General features: G+C 59.2%; 3 protein-coding genes and 1 long non-coding RNA gene across 8 annotated transcripts in view; 3 read left to right on the top strand and 1 right to left on the bottom strand.

Annotated features, from left to right (window-relative positions):
* Nucleotides 1–2,113: 2,113 nt before the first annotated feature.
* KLF1 (Kruppel like factor 1) lies at nt 2,114–6,388 on the top strand. Its single transcript, XM_023245968.2, has 3 exons — nt 2,114–2,852; nt 3,628–4,501; nt 5,716–6,388. The coding sequence occupies exons 1-3, from the start codon at nt 2,766–2,768 to the stop codon at nt 5,889–5,891; spliced, it is 1,137 nt and encodes a 378-aa protein (XP_023101736.2). The 5' UTR covers nt 2,114–2,765; the 3' UTR covers nt 5,892–6,388.
* A 611-nt stretch (nt 6,389–6,999) lies between these two features.
* DNASE2 (deoxyribonuclease 2, lysosomal) lies at nt 7,000–9,590 on the top strand. Its single transcript, XM_003981919.5, has 6 exons — nt 7,000–7,385; nt 7,512–7,689; nt 7,779–7,857; nt 8,185–8,349; nt 8,439–8,636; nt 9,041–9,590. Exons 1-6 carry the CDS (start codon nt 7,291–7,293, stop codon nt 9,448–9,450), a joined length of 1,125 nt encoding a protein of 374 aa, XP_003981968.3. The 5' UTR covers nt 7,000–7,290; the 3' UTR covers nt 9,451–9,590.
* A 262-nt stretch (nt 9,591–9,852) lies between these two features.
* The window catches only part of MAST1 (microtubule associated serine/threonine kinase 1), a 27,082-nt gene continuing 17,583 nt past the window's right edge, over nt 9,853–19,351 (bottom strand). For 4 of the 5 annotated variants that reach the window (XM_023245943.2, XM_023245950.2, XM_023245958.2 and 1 more), the window contains 14 exons: nt 16,731–16,869; nt 16,479–16,611; nt 16,177–16,342; nt 15,974–16,075; nt 15,699–15,821; nt 15,110–15,219; nt 14,314–14,492; nt 13,979–14,229; nt 13,441–13,647; nt 12,996–13,225; nt 12,666–12,788; nt 12,411–12,547; nt 11,298–11,485; nt 9,853–11,194 (listed from right to left, as the gene is read on the bottom strand). In XM_023245943.2, coding sequence (XP_023101711.2) covers nt 9,936–11,194; nt 11,298–11,485; nt 12,411–12,547; nt 12,666–12,788; nt 12,996–13,225; nt 13,441–13,647; nt 13,979–14,229; nt 14,314–14,492; nt 15,110–15,219; nt 15,699–15,821; nt 15,974–16,075; nt 16,177–16,342; nt 16,479–16,611; nt 16,731–16,869 — 3,347 coding nt within the window. In that variant the 3' untranslated portion in view covers nt 9,853–9,935. The remainder of the gene's footprint in view (nt 11,195–11,297; nt 11,486–12,410; nt 12,548–12,665; nt 12,789–12,995; nt 13,226–13,440; nt 13,648–13,978; nt 14,230–14,313; nt 14,493–15,109; nt 15,220–15,698; nt 15,822–15,973; nt 16,076–16,176; nt 16,343–16,478; nt 16,612–16,730; nt 16,870–19,351) is intronic. The other variant, XM_023245939.2, reaches the window with a different exon arrangement.
* The window catches only part of LOC123382306, a 4,024-nt gene continuing 2,112 nt past the window's right edge, over nt 17,440–19,351 (top strand). Inside the window, exon 1 of the long non-coding RNA XR_006590505.1 lies at nt 17,440–17,753. This is a non-coding gene — a long non-coding RNA (uncharacterized LOC123382306). The remainder of the gene's footprint in view (nt 17,754–19,351) is intronic.

The following is a 19,351-nucleotide window of genomic DNA, read 5'->3' as shown; positions in this document are numbered from 1 at the left end:
ACATGCTCCTGGGGGACAAATGCTTTCAGCCAAATGCTCCCCTCTCTCTGGACCTTCACCTTCTTGCCTTGCGTTTTAGAGCCAGACATGCCTGTTTAGGGCCTCATCCAAGGAGATTTCTCTCCAAGAGACACTCTGCTTTCCAGGAAACCACTGTAATTCCAGTCATGTTGTTTACCGAAGTGAAATTCGCATGATATAAACGAACCATTTCAAAGTGTACAATTCAGGACACCTAGCACATTCACCATGTTGTGCAACCACCACCTCTATCTAGTTCCAGAACATTTCCATCACCCCAAGGGGACCTTGGACCCATCAGCGGTCCTCCCCATTCCTCCCCCCTCTGCTCCTGGTAACCACTAATGTTTCTGTCTATATGGATTTGCCTTAGAACTTCATTCCTTTTTATGGCTGAATAATATTTCATTGTATGGATGGACCACATTTTGTTTATCCATTCATGTGTTAATGGACATTTGGGTTGTTTCTACCTCTTAACTATTGTTAACTGATGCCGCTGTGAACTTAGTGTACCAGTATTTGTTCCAATACCTGTTTTCAATTCTTTTGGGTCTATACCTAGGCGTGGAATTGCTGGGTCACATGGTAACACTTGTTCAACTTTTTAAAAAATGTGTATTTATTTTTGAGAGAGAGAGACTGAGACAGAGAACAAGTGGGGGAGGGGCAAAGAGAGAGGGAGACGCAGAATCCAAAGCAGGCTCCAGTCTCTGAGCTGTCAGCACAGAGCCCGATGTGGGGCTCGAACTCACAGACAGCGAGATCATGACCTGAGCCCAAGTCAGACACTTAACCGACTGAGCCACCCAGGCGCCCCTCAACTTTTTGACTGTTTAACTTTTTGAAGAATCATCAAACTTTTCCACAGTAGCTGCGCCATTTTGCATTCCCACCAGCAGCTTACAGGGTCCCAATTTCTAGAAATATGGCCATCCTACTGGGTGCATTGAGCTGGCCTTCATATTACTTGCTTCCCCCTCCCCTTGTGATACATGATCATTTTTTGCCTTTTGTGCAATGCGTTCATGATGCAGAAACTCAGATCGTGTGTCTGTGGCGATGTGTCTATGGCTGGCCCGGGTTGTGTGCTTTTCACTATCAGCATGTTTGACTTCATGTCGGTGCGGTTGTGTGTCTTTGACTGGGTGTGCCTGGGGGGGGGCATTTGGTAGCTGGGCAGTTGTGTGACTAACTACAAACTGGGGCAGGGACAGGTGGCGTGAAGACGTAAGGTTGCAGATTTTATATGATGCTGGGCATGATCGTGTCTGTGTCTGATGTTTAGCTGTGTGCGTTGCTACATCATTGTGTGTTTGTGAATGATTATGTGCGGGGGGGGGTGTTTTATGCTTTTGTGTCTGGAGGCTACATCTGTGTTTCGTGGGGGTCGTGTAACTGAATCTTCTGTAGCTCTGTGAGAACATATCCAAGGATATCTGTGTGTCCGTTCGGTTGTGGCAAAATCACGTCAATGCGATTGTGTGTTGTAGCGGTGTGTGAGTGCGTCAGCACCCGTCCGCGTGATTACGAATTCTGTGTCTAAGAGATTGTGTGACTACAACATTGTGTGGCCAGTGTGGTGTATAGGTGTGGTTTGTGCCTGGGAATTGTGTGTCCGTGCGACGCACACACACACACACACACACACACTTACACATGCCACGGGACTAGACGGTCCGTGTGACGGAAGAACCAGGAATTTGTGTCACTGTGGAATTGCACATTGTGTGTGCATATGATTGTCAGCTGCGTGTCTGTGACGCGTGTCTGTATCATCCACCCAGCCTCCCAGGACACAACACCGGAGGTCCCTGGTGCACAACCTTGGATTCCTCCCCCATGTGGGGCAGGAACCAAACGTCAGCCAGGCCCAGAGCAGGGGGGTGGCTGTGAGGGCCTCCTGTAATTCAGGTACTTGAGTGTCCCGTTTCACGCAGGAGGGGAGGTCATCTCCCCTGCCCCATCGCATCAGAGCAATGGTGGCTGCGGTGGCCCCGGCCTTCACACACCCTACTCCGTGCGGCACCACGGTGGGGGCGAGGGAGGGCACGGCAGACAGTGGCAGCTGTTTGTCAGGGGCTCCTCCTGGCGCCGGGCTCGACCCTGGAAACTCACAATCCAGGCAATTTCAAACCAACCTAACCTGAAGCCCCAGCCCCCAACCCTCCTGCCCGTCAGGAACAGAGTTTGGCTCTTCTGGGCCCCCACCTGATAACAGCGTCCAACATCTGGGCCGTCTGATAATGCTCCGCTTGGCAAGGACTTCGTGCCGAATCCCGCCATCAGCAAGGTTACTGCTGTTTAGTGGGGAGGGGGAGAGCTACAAGGCCGTGGTCAGGGGAAAGGGGGACTTGAAGCCCCTTCCCAGGACCCCCATTCTGTCTGTTATCCCCTCCTACAGGAAGGTAACTAAGAACAGACGCCCAAGTCTCTCTTTTTGTGGGGACTCGGTGCCTCACTTTACCCGACACCTGAACCCTCAACCTCCGAACCCCCAGCCCCTGAACACCTGACTTGGCTTTGCATACGGGGTCAGTCCTTAAGGCCCAGCCCCTAAGGAGGCTGAGATGAGGTCTGTTCCCCAGAAACGGTGACCCCCCGCCTTGCCTGCCTCTTATCAGGGATTGTAGCCAATCAGCTGAGGGCAGAGAAGAGCCCTCCAAGGGGCCATTGGTGTCTCAGAGCCCACGAGGCCACGGAGGGAGAGGAGGCCTGAGGCCCAGGGTGGGCACCAGCCGGCCATGGCCGCAGCTGAGACCGCCTTGCCCTCCATCAGCACGCTGACCACCCTGGGCCCCTTCCCGGACACACAGGAAGACTTTCTCAAGGTGGGGCCAGGCGGGGTGTAGGTGGGCTGGCTGGGTCCTGGGCTGTGGCTAGAGCTTGTGTGTGTGTGTGTGGGGGGGGGTCTAGTCTGCATCTTGTTCTGAATCTTACCCAAGGCTGGGGGTCCTCAGTCCAGGCCAAGGGTCTGAACCTTGTCTAAGAACCTATGTCCGTCATATAAAACTGAGGCTTGTAGGGGCACCTGAATGGTTCAGTCGGTAGAGCATGCAACTCTTGATCTCAGGTGGGTTCAAGCCCCACATTGGGTGTAGAGCTTACTTAAGATACAAAAAACCTGAGGCTTGGAGCTGAAAACTGCAGGGGTCCACAGTGAGCCCACTCCAGATATGGGGGGGGGACAGCAAATGCATATAGGGAACATCCAAGTATTAATCTTGGGAATTAATTCTTGGGGGGGGGGACAGGGAAGGAGAGGGAGAGTGGGGAGGGTGGAACCAAGGCAAGCCCCCCCCCCCAGCCTTCCATTCTTGTCTCTTCCACCCCTTCCCCCAAGCCTGAGTGTGGCTCCAGATAATGTCCGTCTTATCTTGGGTCTCCAGCCCCATCGACCTCTGTCCCTGGACTTGGGGGGGGGGGGCGCTAGAGCGAGTCTGCCCTGTAAGGGAGGGGGACAGACTGACATGACAGACAAACAAAGGAGACCCCTTTCCAGAGCCTCTGGCCAGTCTACCCCCACCAGGGCGTCAGGCCCCGTCCATCTCTGGGCAGGGTACCCTGGTGTCCCCCGAGCCTCACGCTACCGGCTCCCCTCCCCAGTGGTGGCGCTCTGAGGAGGTGCAGGACTTGGGTCCGGGTCCCCCGGATCCCACCGGGCTGCCCCTCCACGTGAGGCCGGAGTCGCAGGACGCGCCCAGGGAGGACGAAGACGACGAGAGGGACTCGGCTACCTCCTGGGATCTGGATCTCCTTCTCACCAATTTCCCGTGCCCGGAGCCGGGCGGCGCGCCCCAAACCTGCGCTTTGGCGCCGGGCGAGTGCTCCGCGGCGCAATTCCCGCTTCCGCCCCCGCAGCTGCCGCCGCAGCCGCAGCCGCAGCCGCCGCCGCCGCCACCCGAGACTCTTGGCTCGTATGTGGGCGGCTCGGGGCTGGTGGCTGGGTTCTTGGGTCCCGAGGAGCACCCGGGCTGGGCACGCCCGGCCCCCAGAGCCCCGGGCCCCGACGCCTTCGTGGGCTCCTCCCTGGGCCCGGTTCCCGAGCCCAAGGCACTGTCGCTGCAGCCGGTGTACCCGGGGCCAGGCGCGACCTCCTCCGGCAGCTACTTCTCGAGGACCGGGCTTTCGGTGCCCACGGCGCCAGGCGCCCCCTACGGGCTGCTGTCCGGGTACCCAGCGCTGTACCCGGTCCCGCAGTACCAAGGGCACTTCCAGCTCTTCCGCGGGCTCCCAGCGCCTGCTCCCGGCCCCACCGCACCCCCCTCTTTCCTGAGTTGTCTGGGACCCGGGACGGCGGGTGCGGGACTCCGGGGGACCGCAGGAGACCCAGGGGGGATCGCGGAGGCCGCGCCATCCAAACGCAGCCGGCGATCGTGGGCGCGCAAGAGGCAGGCGGCGCACACATGCACTCACCCGGGCTGTGGCAAGAGTTACACCAAGAGCTCACACCTGAAGGCTCATCTGCGCACGCACACAGGTGAGGGAGCGGGCGCGGGGCTGGAGGATGAGCCTCGGGAGCAGAGAATGGCTTGGGGAGCGAGAAAACCCGAGCAAGTGGCGAGGCTAAAAGCGGAGCAAGGGGCAGGGCAGAGGAAGCTGGGAGCCGGCCTGGGACCTCAGGAGCCGGACAGGCAGCGGTGCGGGAGGCGGGCGGGGGCACAGAGACAACCAGGGAAACCTGAGGACCGTTTCAAGGAACTGATGACAGGTAAGACCTGGGCAGAGGACCGGCTAAGACGCAGAAAACCTGCCTAGAGGAGGGACTGCGGGGAGGTGACAAGCTTGGAATGCCAGCGGCGAGGTCAAAGACATCGGGTTCAGGTCTGGGCAAGCGAAGAACGGAGTTAGGAGCCGGGACTATGAAAGGCCGGTTGATCTGCACGAAGGCGGAGCCAGACCGTGGGGGCGTGGCTGGCACTCAGGGGCCGAGGCAGGGCCAGAGTCAGCTTCCGGTGCCTAGAGGCAGAGGCCGACCCAGGAGGATAGAGACAATAGCTGGGAAAGAGGAGGGTAGGCACAGGAGGAGAAGCCAGGTCCCAGGATCCTAAAACGGGGCGGGCCTGTGGAATAGAGGCTGCGGGGAGGAGAAAGGGAGTGGCCTCGGTTTAAGAGTCCGCGCAGAGGGTAGGGCCAACTGTACATTCCTGGGCGGGGACTCAGGGAGAGGAGCCAGGAGGAGCCTAGGGAGAGAATAACCCTCCTGCACAGGGCCTCGATTTCAAGACTCAAGGGCCAAGGCCAGGGGTAGAACTGGGCCAACAGCTGGAAGGTCCCCTGGCACAAGGTGGGGCTGGAACATAGGGAGCAGGGCCAAAGGACGAAGGCGAGGATGGCTTTAGGACTCGGGCATGGTAACATGACGCAGGAAACGAGGCCAGAGAGGTAGGGGACACGACTTGGGTCTAGGAAGCGAAAATGGGTTTGGCGCCAACTGCAGGTACAGAGGAAGGGTCGGGGTCACAGAGGCTGGACCTGGGTGCAGAATCAGGGCCGTCCCCTGGGAGTGAGAAGGGCCCTCCCCTGAGAGGGAGAGCCTCCTTACATCTTGCGCCCTAGGCGCCTCACTTGCCTCACCCTAGTACCGGGCCAAGGCTGAGCAAAGGAGCGGGGCCAAATGCAGAGGCAGACCCGGGGACGGGGGCGTGGGGGGGGGGCAGTAGTGCTCACGGCTTCCTTGCCCCAACCCCCCAGGAGAGAAGCCCTACGCCTGCACGTGGGACGGCTGTGGCTGGAGGTTCGCGCGCTCAGACGAACTGACCCGCCACTACCGGAAGCACACCGGACAGCGCCCCTTCCGGTGCCAGCTCTGCCCGCGCGCTTTTTCGCGCTCCGACCACCTGGCCTTGCACATGAAGCGTCATCTTTGAGCCCTGCCCCAACACTTGGACCTTCCTGGGGATTGGGGATGGAACAAGAGCAGATCCACGCAGGGTGGTTTTCCTCGGATGGACCCTCTCCCGGATTCGCAGTCCCACAGATCCACCCAAAGATCAAGGACTGGCCCATAGACAGACCTGTGGGAGCCTCCAGCCAAAACTCCCACACGTCCTCAGCCACAGGGAGCCACACAGAGACATCCAGTGGTCACACAAACACAACGAGACAACCCTCCAAATAAATGGACTCTCAGACACTTCGGACAGAGAGACAGACCCTCAGAGAGCTGGACCCTCAGACCAGTTTACAAGACGCCCTGGGCAGTGGGAGTTGGGGGTTGTGGGGTGAGGCTTCCCAGAGACACTGGGCCTAGCAGGGGACTTCACATCGTGACTAATGAAGCTCTGCATAGTGCCTGGATCTGCTGTGAATGGTTATGGGTCCTGTACCAATGCCCTTCCCAGATAAAGGTTCAGCGTTGGCCTGACTTTGTGGGTTTTGGGTGCTGGAAGACGGGAGGAAGCTGTATCCTCAGGGGTGACATTGGGGGCCGTACACACCTTCACACCCTCATCTCCTAAACTTCAGCGACCCTTCTTGGCATTGTAGGCTTTGCCGCCCCTCACCACCACACCCCAAGATCAGGTTACATCGCCTTTATCTCCTCCCTTGAGCCCCGGTTATATTCACTGGGACCGTCTCCCGCTGTTTAAGAGCCCCTCGGCCCGGTCCCAGAGTCTCAGTACCCTTCACCCAGACATGATCCAATGTAATTCTTTGACTAGCTCAGGGGACCCCGGGAGAACATGTGGAATGAAAAAAGAGAGGATCAGGAGCACAAGCGCCCCTTAAAAGAGCAAAGGTCACAAGAGTTGGACCTCAGATTGTAAAGCAAGAGAGGAAAAAATCCAAATTTGCGGCTAACCCAGGAGCCGGGGAAGGAATGGGGTCCTGGCGGAAGAGTGTGGTTTGAGACTAGCCCGAGGAGAAAGAGACGGAGGCGGGGCCTAGCGGAGGGATGTGAGCCATGATTGGCCGGGAGAAGAGTCGAAGGCGGGACTCGGGAAACCACCTGGCCACCGGGGGCGTGGCCTGAGCCGAGGCTACAGGGGTAGCGTATCTCGGGTTGAATGCGCTGGAAGCGGGAAGCGGCCAGGGGCGCCTGAGGGGAGTGACCTTCAGAAAGGAAGCACCGCCCCCGGAGCGCCCCTAATTGACTTTCAAATCTCTGCTTTTCACTTGGTGGGCGGAGTCTCCAGCCTCATGAGGTCCTGGCTGGAGTTCGCAGGCTGTTTGGGGAAGTGAAATTTGCCTAGGGACCGGCCCGGCCCAGCTCGTGACCTGGTGCCCCGCGGTCCCAACGCAGATTCCTCGACCCGAACAATCGCCATGACCACGCTGACCTCGCTGCTTTTGGCCGCGCTGCTGTGGGTCCCTGTAAGGACCCTGACCTGCTACGGGGACTCGGGGCAGCCTGTGGACTGGTACGAGTGCGCAGGCGCCGACCCCCTCCCGGGGTTGGCCTGGGGGTCGCTGCACACCTGGGTGAATGAAGCCTGGAGTTTCCTCTCTTTTCCTCCCTCCATTACTGTCCATTCCTCAACTTCAAGGTTCGTCGTCTACAAGCTGCCAGCCGAGAGCGGGCCCGGGGATGCGGCGCAGAGCGGTCTGCGATACAAGTACATGGATAAGGACTCCGGGGGCTGGCGCGATGGCGCGGGGCCCATCAACAGTTCGGCGGGGGCCGTGGGCCGCAGCCTCCTGCCGCTGTACCGGAACACCAGCCAGGTGAAGGGGCTCCTGGGCTGGACCTGGGATGGGACTCCAGGGCCCGGCCTGGGGGAGAAACTTCACGTTGCCCCATCCATCTCCCCCAGCTCGCCTTCTTGCTCTACAACGACCAGCCACCTAACTCCAGTAGGGCTCAGGACTTTTCCAGTCGGGGACACACGAAGGGTGAGGCCCGGATTGGGGCTGGGGAAGAGCTCTGGTTTTCCCATGCATTTTCCCCAACCCCTAACCTAACCCCTAACCCCTGATCTAACCAGAGGGGCGGGGGGTGCTCTGTCAGACTCTGGACCCTTGCTTCCTCATTTTATATTAACATGGTCTTTCTTTTTGACTGTGAGAATTGACAGCTGCGGAAAGTGAGCTAGCTCAGCAGTGATCTCCACACTGCCCACACCTTCCCCAGGCCCCCCGAAAACTGAGGCTGTTCCTGGTGGTACATGTGTTTGTTGGGATGCCTTAAACAGTCCTCCTGAACCCTGTCTTCTGGTTCAGGTGTGCTGCTCCTGGACCAAGAAGGGGGCTTCTGGCTGGTCCACAGCGTTCCTCGCTTCCCTCCACCTGCCTTCTCTGCTGCATACAGCTGGCCTCCCAACGCCCAAATCTATGGGCAGACCCTGCTTTGTGTGTCTTTTCCCCTCACCGAATTCTCGAAGATTGGTGAGTGTGGACAGGGAGGCAAAGTGAATCCCTGATTCCCAGGCCAGAATGTGGAATAGTCCCTCATTTTCTCCACCTTTGCCCTCCAGGCAGACAGCTGACCTACACCTACCCCCTAGTGTATGACCACAAGCTAGATGAGGCCTTCGCTCAGCAAGTCCCCAGCCTGGAGAAGGTGGTCAATGGCCAGCATGTTCTCCAAAGCCCCTGGAACAGCAGTGTAACACTCACATCCAAGGCAGGGGACACCTTCCAGAGCTTTGCCAAATTTGGAAAATTTGGAGATGGTGAGTCCGGAGATGGAGGGTTGCCAAACTCTTTTTCTGCAGAGGGGCTGTCTAGCGTGTCCATGGCTGAGGGCAAGTCAGGAATAGGGACTAGGACTCTTTGGGAGCCACAATCAAATGTTGGTAGACAACCAACAGACCTGGTTCACATATTGGTTTCTGGCTATGTGGTGTGTGTTTTAACCAGAGCCTCAGTTTAACCCATATGAGAAATGGGGATACTGATAAAGGATTGTTACAAATGAAGCAATGCACATAAAGCATTTGGTAAGGGCTATAACTTTTAATGTTACAATTCCCTGGGTTTCCAGGAATTGACAACTGCGGAAACTGAGCTCAGAGAGGGGAGATTGGCCCTAGCAATGACCCTGACCCTGTCCATGCCCTTTTTCCGTCCTCCACAGACCTGTACTCTGGCTGGTTGGCAGAAGCCCTTGGCAGTGACCTGCAGGTCCAATTCTGGCAAAACTCTCATGGCATCCTACCCTCCAACTGCTCCAGGGCCCAGCATGTGCTGGATGTGACTCGGATAGCCTTCCCTGGGCCAGCTGGGCCAACCTTCAGTGCCACAGAAGACCACTCCAAGTGGTGTGTAACCCCAGAGGGGCCCTGGGCCTGTGTGGGTGACATGAATCGGAACATCAGAGAGGAGCACCGGGGTGGGGGCACACTGTGTGCCCGGCTGCCGGCCCTCTGGAAGGCCTTCCAGCCTCTGGTGAAGGCCTGGAAGCCCTGCAGAGAGAACAGAGCCTTCTTTCCAGGAAGCCCAGTAGCGCATGTAAGAGCTAAGGCTCAGGAGCCAGTTGGGACCTGAGTCTGAACCCCAGTTCAATGCCTTCCTAACTGTGTGACCTTAATTATGTGCCTTAACCTCTGACTCAGTCTACTCATCTGCAAGATGGGAGTCACAATACCTGACTCAGGACTGTTGAGAAATAAAAAGAAGTTGGCGGATGGCGCTGTTAACTTTTTTTGTCTTCCAGTGGACGCTGGGACTCCAAGCCACGCTGCAGCCCTTCTCTCCCTGAAGGTCGGGGGGCAGCTGGCACATAAGTGAGACCCGAAGTGGGACCACAAGGACGGGTCCACCCAAGACTCACCTCTCCTCTTTTTGGTAACCAGGCCTGGAATTCCGTCCCTCAAGACGCACACAGGCAAGGGGGCTAAAACCCGACGTCTTGCCCCGCCAGGGGAGGTGGGGTGAGCCCCAGAAAGCTCACACAGCACAGACACACTTTATTTATATGTGTACATATGTATACAGGTGGCTGTACAGAGCAGAGCCAGCGGCCCTCTGGGCTACGGGCCTGGGGGCGTGGGGCAGGGCGCACCTTTTTTGGTCAGGCCTGCTGGGGGTATAGCGTCAGCAGGGCACCGGGAGGTCAGCCCTGCCTCAGGCTTGGTGGCTGGGGCCGAGAGGGAAGCGGTTGGAGCTGGGGGCCCTGCACTGCTGGACCCATTCTTTGTGGAGGCTAGGGAGGGGGCCTGGGGATCTGGGGAGAGTTTGGGGGAGGTGGGCTTGGAGCGAGGCCCGCTCAGCGTGGTCCGCTCCTCCACCACCTCCAGCACCCAGCACTCCCGACCCCGGGGGACCTCAGGTGCCGGAGGTGCCAGGGACGTGGATTCCTGCAACCCCTTGGAGTCTGCACCAGGAGGCTGGGGCGTCCCGGCCTTGGCCCCGGGACGCACAGGCTCTACGACAATTGGCACCGGGGGTGTGCCCGCCTCACCCGAACTGCTGCGCCTGCCGGTCTCATGTTCCTGCACCGGGCTCAGCGCGGCCTTTGCCACAGCCCTGGCCACCCCACCCGCTCCATCCTCTGTCTGCACGCTCTGGTGCCGTGTGCCGCTGGCATCCCGCTCCAGGGTCCGGCCCCCGGGAGTTGTCGCACGGGGTGGGGTGCAGGCCTCGGCACCCCCGGGGGACTCCTTCTCCTTACTGGACGCCGGCGGCCTCGGGGCGCCCTCGGGCAGCAGCGGGTCCGCGCCCAAGCTCAGGGGCGACTCTTGGCGGCCCAGGCGACGAACGGCGACCTGCCGGGGTGCGCCAGGACCCTCGACGGGGGGCGTCTCGCCGTCAGATTCAGCGAGGCTATGTAGCGCCAGCTCGCCGTGAAAGTCCTTGCGGAAATCCGGGTGGCCGACCTCTAGGCTGTGTTTGCGCAGTGCGCCCTTCTTGTCCGCGCCCAGCGAGGCTCCCAGCTTCTCCGCCGACTGCACGCGTTTGAGGAGAGGCGAGCGCGGGGGCTCTGCACTCTTGGGGCGCGGGCGCACCACCGGCGGCGACGAGTGCAGCTTCGCAGGGAAGCTCTGCGTCGTGTGCGAGCTGCCCACCGTGTGGCCTGGCAGCGGCGGCGGCGACGCCTGTGTCGGGGACGGCGTGTGCGCCAGCGGCGACAGCGGGATGTTGCCGGCCGACTTGCAGCGCGCAGAGCGGTACTGGCGGTGCAATTTCGGCGACAGGCCGTGCAGCGTGCTGGGTCGGATGTGGTGCGACGCCGACGACGCCGGCGAGTTGGGCGTGCTCGAGGCCGGCGAGCTGCTCTGGGAGGAGGCGCCTGCGGACGGGCGAGAGGGGCTGGAGCGCGCGGAGGGCACCGCCAGGGCACAGCCCCGCCACCCTTCGCCGCCTGGCCCGCCGCGCGCAGGCGCAGAGCGTACCTAGGTAGGCGGAGTCGGGCGTGGAGCGGTAGCTGTGGGTAGGCGAGCGTGCAGGCAGCCCGTGCGTGGGCGAGCCCGGGAGGCTGTCGCTGGACGAGAGCGACCGATTCAGCGACGACAGCGAGCGGCTAGTGTGCAGCAGGTTTGACTGCTTTGTGATCTTGCGGAAGAGGGAGCTGCGCTTCTTGCTGGGGGACAAAGAGGGGGCCACCTACCCTTCACCAAATTCCGGGACTCGCGGCTTCTCCCACTTCTGGGCCGCACGACCGCCCACCCTTCCTGGCCCCTCCCTTCCCAGCTGCAACCCACCTATCAGAACCAAAAGAACTTTCCTGGCCGCTGGTCCCATTAGGCTCCTCCCGCCTCAGGCTCCACCCATTCCTTCCTGGACGCCCCCACCGCAAGCTAGGAAAACGCTCCTCAAGACCAACTTTAAAAAAAACAACAAACAAAAAAACCCCAACTTTTTTCTGGCCCGCCCACCTCTCTAGCTCCTCTGTCTCCGGCTACAGCCCACCTGACAGGGCTGGGAGAAATTCTCCTGACCCAATTTTGTTCAGCTCCTCACTCGAATCCCGCCTCAACGACGCGTCCAGGACAAACTCACTGATCAAAACACATTCTCCCGGCCCCGCCCACCTCTCCTAGCTCCTCCTACCTAGAAAGGAAGAAATTCCCTCCCTTGGCCCAGTCTTGCCTAGCGTGCTCATTTCACCTAGAAATCCCTTCTAACAGCCCTCCCAGCCGTCTAAATATATCCAACAGGTCAGGACCATCCCCTAGACGGTCTCCTCTTTAGTTGACAAGTGCTGGCGCTGCCCACCTTCCAAGACGCCCCCACAAGGTTTTCTTCCCAACCTAGAAACCTGGCACAGCTTCCTTCCCTGGCTTCTGCCACTTGCCCAGCTCTTCTTTCTCTGTCCTCGTGTTTTTGCCGCATGGCCTCGACCGGCCACTTTTCCTGGCCACTTCCCTCCTCAGGTCCCCACCACCTCCCACCTTAGCCCCGCCCACGGCGCGCGCGCGCGCGCGCGCACACACACACACACACACACACACGCGCGCGCGTGCCCGCTGTTTAGAGACCTGCCCACTGCCTTTGGCCCCACTCACCTCTCCTGGCCCTCCTTGGCAGAGGGCCGCTTGTTCCTCCTAGCCATTTTGGCTTTGTAGCTGCTGCGCCGGGCAGGGCCAATGCGAATGGAGGTATTTTCGAAGGGTGTTGTAGTCACCGCTACCTTATTGCCACTCTGGGGGTCAGAAAGGGGGAAGTGCTCTGCTGGAGGCTGCTCAAGCAGCTCCAGTTCCCCAAGATCTCTTCACCCTTCCCCCACCCTCCGGGCAGGGTGCTCCCTCCCTTGCACTCACCTTAAGGATCAGCTCGACGACCTCAGGATGCACCATGCCGTGCACAGGCTCTCCGTTCACGTGGGTGATGAGGTCACCAGCACAAAGCCCTGCTTCCTGGGCTGGGCCCCCCTCTTCCACGTGCTGGGGACAGGACACCCAGTAGGGGTAGGGTCACGGGATTGGTAACAAAGAAAGCTCCCTGAGCTTCCTGCCCCAGACACCTAGCTCTGCGTGCGCAACAATCCTCGTCTAGAGTTTGAGTAGTCCCTCATCCCCGGGGTGGGGGGGACTTCTCTCCACCCACCCACCCCTCATCTTGGGACATAGACTCCAAGCACGAGCGCTCACCCAGACAATGTGATGAACACTGTAGACATCTGAGTCACCCATGTAGACGCGAATGGCACGCAGCGTGAAGCCGTACTTCTTGCCAGAGCGTTGGATGGTGATGGGGGAGCGGAGCCCGCTGACAGCCGGTGAGTAGTCCCGGCTGGGTGAGGAGTCCCGTGAGGATGGGTTAGAGGAGAGAGATCGTGGGGACATGGGGCTGGCCAGGGGTGAGCTTCCATGGGGGTCCACTGCAGACACAGAGCCATGGTCAGAGATTGGGGCCGACTCAAGACACATCTCTCCCTGTATCTGCTCCTCCTTCCTCCCAAGTCAAAGCCCCGGGGTTCTCATTGGTCCATCCCAGAGCCAATCATTGTGGACAGGGAAAATACAGTGTTTTCATCAGCCTATCCTGCCACAAATGGAGACAGCCCCTCCCCTGCTATGTGGAACCCAGGGTCACCTGCAGGAATCATAACGGACAAAGCAGTGGCCGACGCTGACTTGATGACTTTGCCCCCAGTTCGAGAAGGCCTCTTCTCTACTGCGGGGTCTCCTGACAGCTGCTGGTGCCGCGCCCGGCGCAGAACCAGGTCATTGGTGGCCCTGGGGCCTGATGAGTCCCCATCCTTCGAGGGTGGGCAGAGGTCACCTGGGCGTGGGCGGTCAGCTGCAACAGAACAAGTGGGTTAGGGGCCGGTCCAAGGCCACGGACTTCTGCAAGCTGTTCCCTCTGCCTGGAATGCTCTTCCTACTTCTCTCTCTTACTTGTGAGTTTCATGAAAGCAGGTGACATACCCATAGCACAGCTCCTGATACACAGAAGTGCTCAAATACATTTGTGGACTGAGAATGGAACACGAGGTGTTCCCCATGTTGATGAGAATCCCAGGCTGGAGTGTGAAGAGTGGGTGAGATCTTGTATAAACAGCACCACGCTCACTGAATGCTCAATATATGGTCACTGGGGAACTGGGGAAGGCGGCGAAGGGGACACTCACTGGCCTCGGGGTCCCCAGCGCTGGGGGTGCCGTCCCCTTGAACCGCCTCTTTGGCGGCTCGCGCATCCAGCGAGCCTGGGGGGTCGGAGCTGGGCCGGGGAGGCCTGCGCATCCGGACCTCATCCTCGTCCTCTTGAGGGGCGCTGAAGCGGCTGGGCTCTAACAGTGCAGAGAAACGGCGGCGCGCGCCCAGCGGGGGACTGGCCTCCCCTTCTAGGAAGCTCGCCTCAGAAGCCGAGAAACGCTTGCTGCTGGAAGGGGTGGGGTGGGGGGGGTGTCAGAGGAGACACGCCCCTTTGGGGCCCGTCCCCAAACCCATTCCGGTCCCTGCTCACATCTCCGGGGAGCCCCCTCTCCAGGTCTTCTCGCGCAGGGTCAGGCCTCCCAGGCCCTCCCGCTTGCCGGCCGCCTTGTCCTCCGGGCCCTTAGCGCTGGGCTCCCGCTTGCCGGGCCCCGCTGCCGCCACGGGGGTCTTGGGGTCGTGCTGCGACAGTTGCTCCATACTGCTATACACCTGCAAGGGCAGACGCTGGGCGGTGGGAGGCAGGTCCGGCCCCAGGTCCCGCCTTCGCTCTCGGACCAATGCGCTTCCCGCTGCCGGACCCGCCCAAACTACGCTCCACCTGCCCACGGCCGGGCTCCGCCCAGTTCTGGGAAGTACCCCGGCCACCTACAACTCAATTCAGGCCCCGCTCCACGGTTAGGCCCTGACCCGCCCGTGCCCTCAAGAATCTGTTCTTGCCCCACCCTCCTAGGCTTCACACAATTGTGTCTACTCTCGTCCAGGCGAGGCCTGCACCCCCTTCCGCTCTTTCCCCAGGCGAGATCTTGCCCAGCCTTGCCCCCGCCCCCACTGCGCATCCTCCCAGGCCCCAGGTCCTGACCCCGCCCCATTCGGAACTAGCCCAGCCCCACCGTGGGCTTCCTTTCTACGACTGTCCGGGTCCCCGTTAGATTCCACTGGAGGCCACGGGGCGGTCCCAAGACCCCCATGCTGCCGCCCCCGAAAGCCTTATCGCTCCCGGATCTCTTACCCCCTCAGTGGCTTCCCCGGCTCGAGACCTGGGTCCCCGCCACCACTGGCCCCGGCCCCCCCGGGTCTCACCCACCCCTAGCCCAGCCTCGGCCCACCTTGCTGAAGCGCGGCGAGCAAGAAGAGAACTGGCGTATTTCCACGGGCTCCTCTTCTGTGGTGTCGTCCTCGTCATAGGAATTCACGTGGTGATACCTGTCTGAGCGGGCTGAGGATTGGGGGGTGGGCCATAACCGCAGGCAAGGGTCCACTCCTCAGATCAGACACAACCCCCACACCCCGCCGGCACAGGCCTGCGGGCCTCTGCCCCACCCCCCGGTCGGACTCGGGCCCCTCCCCCAAGCTGGGGCCCAGCCCCACTCTCAGAGGCTCCAGAGAAGCCACACCTCCAGATCCCACCTTCAACCCGGGGCCCTACCTCATTCTGGGTCCTAGCACCCCCCACTGGACCGGCCCCGGAGCAGGCCCAACTTGAGAACTCCTCCCACTCCAGGACCCATCCCTACCCCGGCCTCTTTTCTTGCCCTCTTCTCAGGCTGAGCCCCACCTCTACACCGGGCCCAGCCTCCCAGCAATGCACACCCCCACCACAACCTCAGCCCTGTCGTCTGGGAGGTCCTCCCGCCAGCTGGGGTCCCCGCCCAGGCTCTCTCACCTCACCGGATCCCGCCCCCTGTCCCTGCTCACTGTCGAAGTAGCTGGTGTCATCCTCGGACTCCAGGTGCGGGATGAACTCGGCCTTCTGCCTCAGCAGTCCTGTCCAGTCCAGGTCTCGAAAGAAACTGTGCTGCTTCACCTCAAAGGCACCACCTGGGGAGGGAGCAGGTGGAGTGGGGAGGGGAGGGGGTCCCGGAGGGGCTGAAGGCCAGCCCAGCAGACAGCCCCCAGACCGCGGCCCTGGGAGTCCTGCTCTCTGACAGCGGCCCCCCGCCCTCAGTTTCTCTGAAAAGCAGACTCCTCACCTGCCCCAAGCCGGACCAGGGGGTTGGTCTGCAGGAGGCTGGATATCAGAAGCTGGGCATCCGAGGGCAGGGCCTCGTCCCCCTCTGGCCACAGGATGTCATCTGCAGAAAAGGCGGGCCTGGGGGTCACGTTTTGGAGTCTACGAGGCCTTGGGCTGGCCCATGACCCCGCGCCCCCACCTGCCCACCACGGAGGCACGCACCGCTGATGACCTGTCCGAAGAGTTCTTCGGGCGTGTCTCCAAAGAAGGGTACGCAGCCCACCAGGAACTCATAGAGAATGATGCCCATGGCCCACCAGTCCACCGGCTTGCCGTAGCCCTGGCGCAGGATGACCTCGGGTGCGATGTACTCTGGGGTCCCACACACCTGGGGGCAGGCCGTCAGCCTGCGCCCTGGCCGCAGGAGGGGCCTCGAGGGAGAGCCGAGCCCCCCACCAGGCCCTGGGCCCCGCGGTTCTGCCGGGTCACTCCACCCACGGTGACCCCCATGCCCGCACACACACCTGTTTGTCCAGGAACTCCCGGGCGTCCTTCTCAATGTGGCCTTCATACAGGTTGGTGGTGAGGCTCATCAGCCCCATCTTGGAGAGGCCAAAATCCGTGAGCTTGATGTGCCCCATAGAGGTGATGAGTAGGCTGCAATGGGTGGGGGGAGGGGAGGGTCTCAGAAACGAGGCCCAAGTCCACTCCTGGCCCTCCCATGCCGCGGCTTCCCGACCAGCAGGGAGGAAGTGATGGGAAGGGCCAAGGCTCACTTGTCAGGCTTGAGGTCGCGGTGAACGATGCCGTAGTTGTGCAAATACTCCAGAGCCAGCACCGTCTCGGCAAAGTACATGCGCGCCATCTCCACAGGCAGCGCCCCGATGTTCTTCAGCAGGGTGGCGCAGTCCCCCCCTGTGGGGGAAGGAGTTGGCCCGCGTGAAGAGCGAGGCACCCTCAGCCTAGAGCTGAGCCCTCAACACGCACCGTAACATCAAGTCCTCACCTCACATGGCTCCCATTTCACAGCTAAGGAAGACTGAGGCTCAGAGAGGGGCCTCCCTCTCCCCGGATCACATGGGGAGTGCCCTCTACCAGGCTTCTCTCCTCCTCTTAGCCATCCTCCAAAGTTAATATGATCAGCTGATTTCACAGGGGAGGGGACTGAGACTCAGAGAGAGGTTGGGTCGCGCAAGGAGTCGATGGTGGAGGATAGATCTGGCCAGTACAAAAGCCTGACTGTTTGTTTTTTTTTTCCTAAGATTTTATTTTTAAGTAATTTCTACACCCAACATGGATGGGGCTCGAACTCATGACTCCAAGATCAAAGGTCACATACTCTTCCAACTGAGCCAGCCAGGCACCCCAAGCCTGCCTGCTTATTGACTGAATCTGGAAGCATATGGCTCTGGATCTCCTGGAGTCTGAATCTTGATGGTCTGGGGCCTTAAAATGTAGATTCCTGGCCCCCACCAGATTTACTGTAAACAGCATTCGTATTTTGGTCTCCTGAGATCCGTGCCGCCTTCCTGTTACAAAGGCTGGAGTTTCTTCCAGGCGCAGCAGCCAGACCAGCATGTAACCCAAGTTGCTTCAGTGAGTCAGTCCCCGACTGACTTTCCCTTCTATTTTCACAAAGATTGCTGATCTCATAGGATGTAAACTGGGATCGGCTGGATAGCAACTCTGCTACATCAGAGCCTGTCTAGAGGGAAGACTACACATGGAAGAACAGGGTCAAGAGACGAAGAGATTCCTGATGACATAGTTTGAGCACCCAGATACAGCCATTCCTGAAGGTGGCATGATTTTTTTTAATCACAAGTCAACAACTTCCTCCCTCCCTCCCTTCCTTCCTTTGTTCCTTCCTTCCTTCCTTCCTTTGTTCCTCCCTTCCTTCCTTCCTTCCTTCCTTCCTTCCTTTGTTCCTTCCTTCCAGCTTGAGCCAGGTTTAGCTGGGTGTCAGAAACTGACAAACCAGACTCCCTGAGGGTGGGGCCCAGGAATCTGCATTGGGCCACAACCTCAAGGAATCCTGACACACACTGATGCTGAGAACCAACTGGAATGACTTCCAAATGAGACTTTGGGGCCGGGCCACACTCAGGGGGCGCAGGACCTTAAACTGGTGCGGTCACCCCCATCTTGGTCTCCTTGCCTCTGCCCTCACTGCAGCAGCTGAATGGATATTTTAAAACATAAATCGGATCACATCCACTCTGTTTAAGACCTCATGGCCAATGTCTGTTGCACCTGGAATGCAATCCAATGCCATTGGGGGCTCTGCAAGGCCCTGCATGCCCAGCCCCGTCACCTGTCGATCTCCCCCGCCCCTCTCCCCGTGGCTTTGCTCACTTGGCTCCAGCTTCCCTGGCCTCCTCACCGCTCCTCCAAATCCAGACACCTTCTCACTTAAGAGACTTTGTGCTTGGGTTTCCTCTTCCAGGCCCCTGCCTCTTTGAGCCTTATGGTCCCTGATGCCATCCTCGCTGTATGAAATCACCTGGCCTCCTCTGTCTTGTTTTGCTTGTTTATTGTCTGTCCGCACAGACCAGAATGTAACCTCCATGGGGGGAGAGGTGTGCCTGTCTGGGTCCCAACTGCCACCAGCGCCCAGTGCAGCATGTGGCATGAGGAAAACGAAGAGGGGACATCTGTTGGGTGAATGGATGGTTGACTAAGGCTTGGGGGGCAGCATAGAGACCCTGCGTGTCCTAATAACCACACGATGTGTGTTTCGGGCAATGGATGAATTCATATTTGGGTGAATATAAGCATGGATGGGTGGATGAGCAGGTGAAAAAATACACTGGTGGCTGGATGGACAGAGAGTAAACAGATGGGTGGATGCGTGGATGGATAAATTGTGGAAGAACAGAAGGAGAGAGCCAGGTAGGATAAGGTGGCTGCTAGAATACAGTTGTGGATGGATCGATAAAAATATGGATAGCAAATGGAGGGATGGACAATGAAATAGGTGCATAAATATCGGTGGATAAATGAGTGTCGAATAATGGTGGGCGAAGAAATGGATGGGTGAGTGAATGGCTCGATGTATAAAAAGACGGATACGTGAAAATAGATGTGCAAGGCCAAGAGCGAACCCTGGTATAAACTAGAGACTTCAGTTAATAATCACCTATCCCCGTTGGTTCAATTGTAACAAATGCGCCACAGGAAGACAGCGGGTAAATCGTAGAGGAAACTGGGAGGAAAGGGGGTTATGTGGGAACTCGATGTACTTTCCAGTCTGTTAAACCTAATATTCTCTAAAACATGAGCTCTAATAATCTTTTAGAATAGCTGTAATGGATAACAGATGTATGGATGGGCAAACAGAGGGATAATCAAATGGGTGTATGAATGGGATGGACGGATGGATGGACGGATAGACGGA

The sequence above is a fragment of the Felis catus genome, chromosome A2 (assembly GCF_018350175.1).
Source record: "Felis catus isolate Fca126 chromosome A2, F.catus_Fca126_mat1.0, whole genome shotgun sequence".
Lineage (NCBI taxonomy): Eukaryota > Metazoa > Chordata > Mammalia > Carnivora > Felidae > Felis > Felis catus.
Note: the sequence above shows the minus strand (reverse complement) of the source record. Positions and strands in the feature narration are given on the sequence as shown.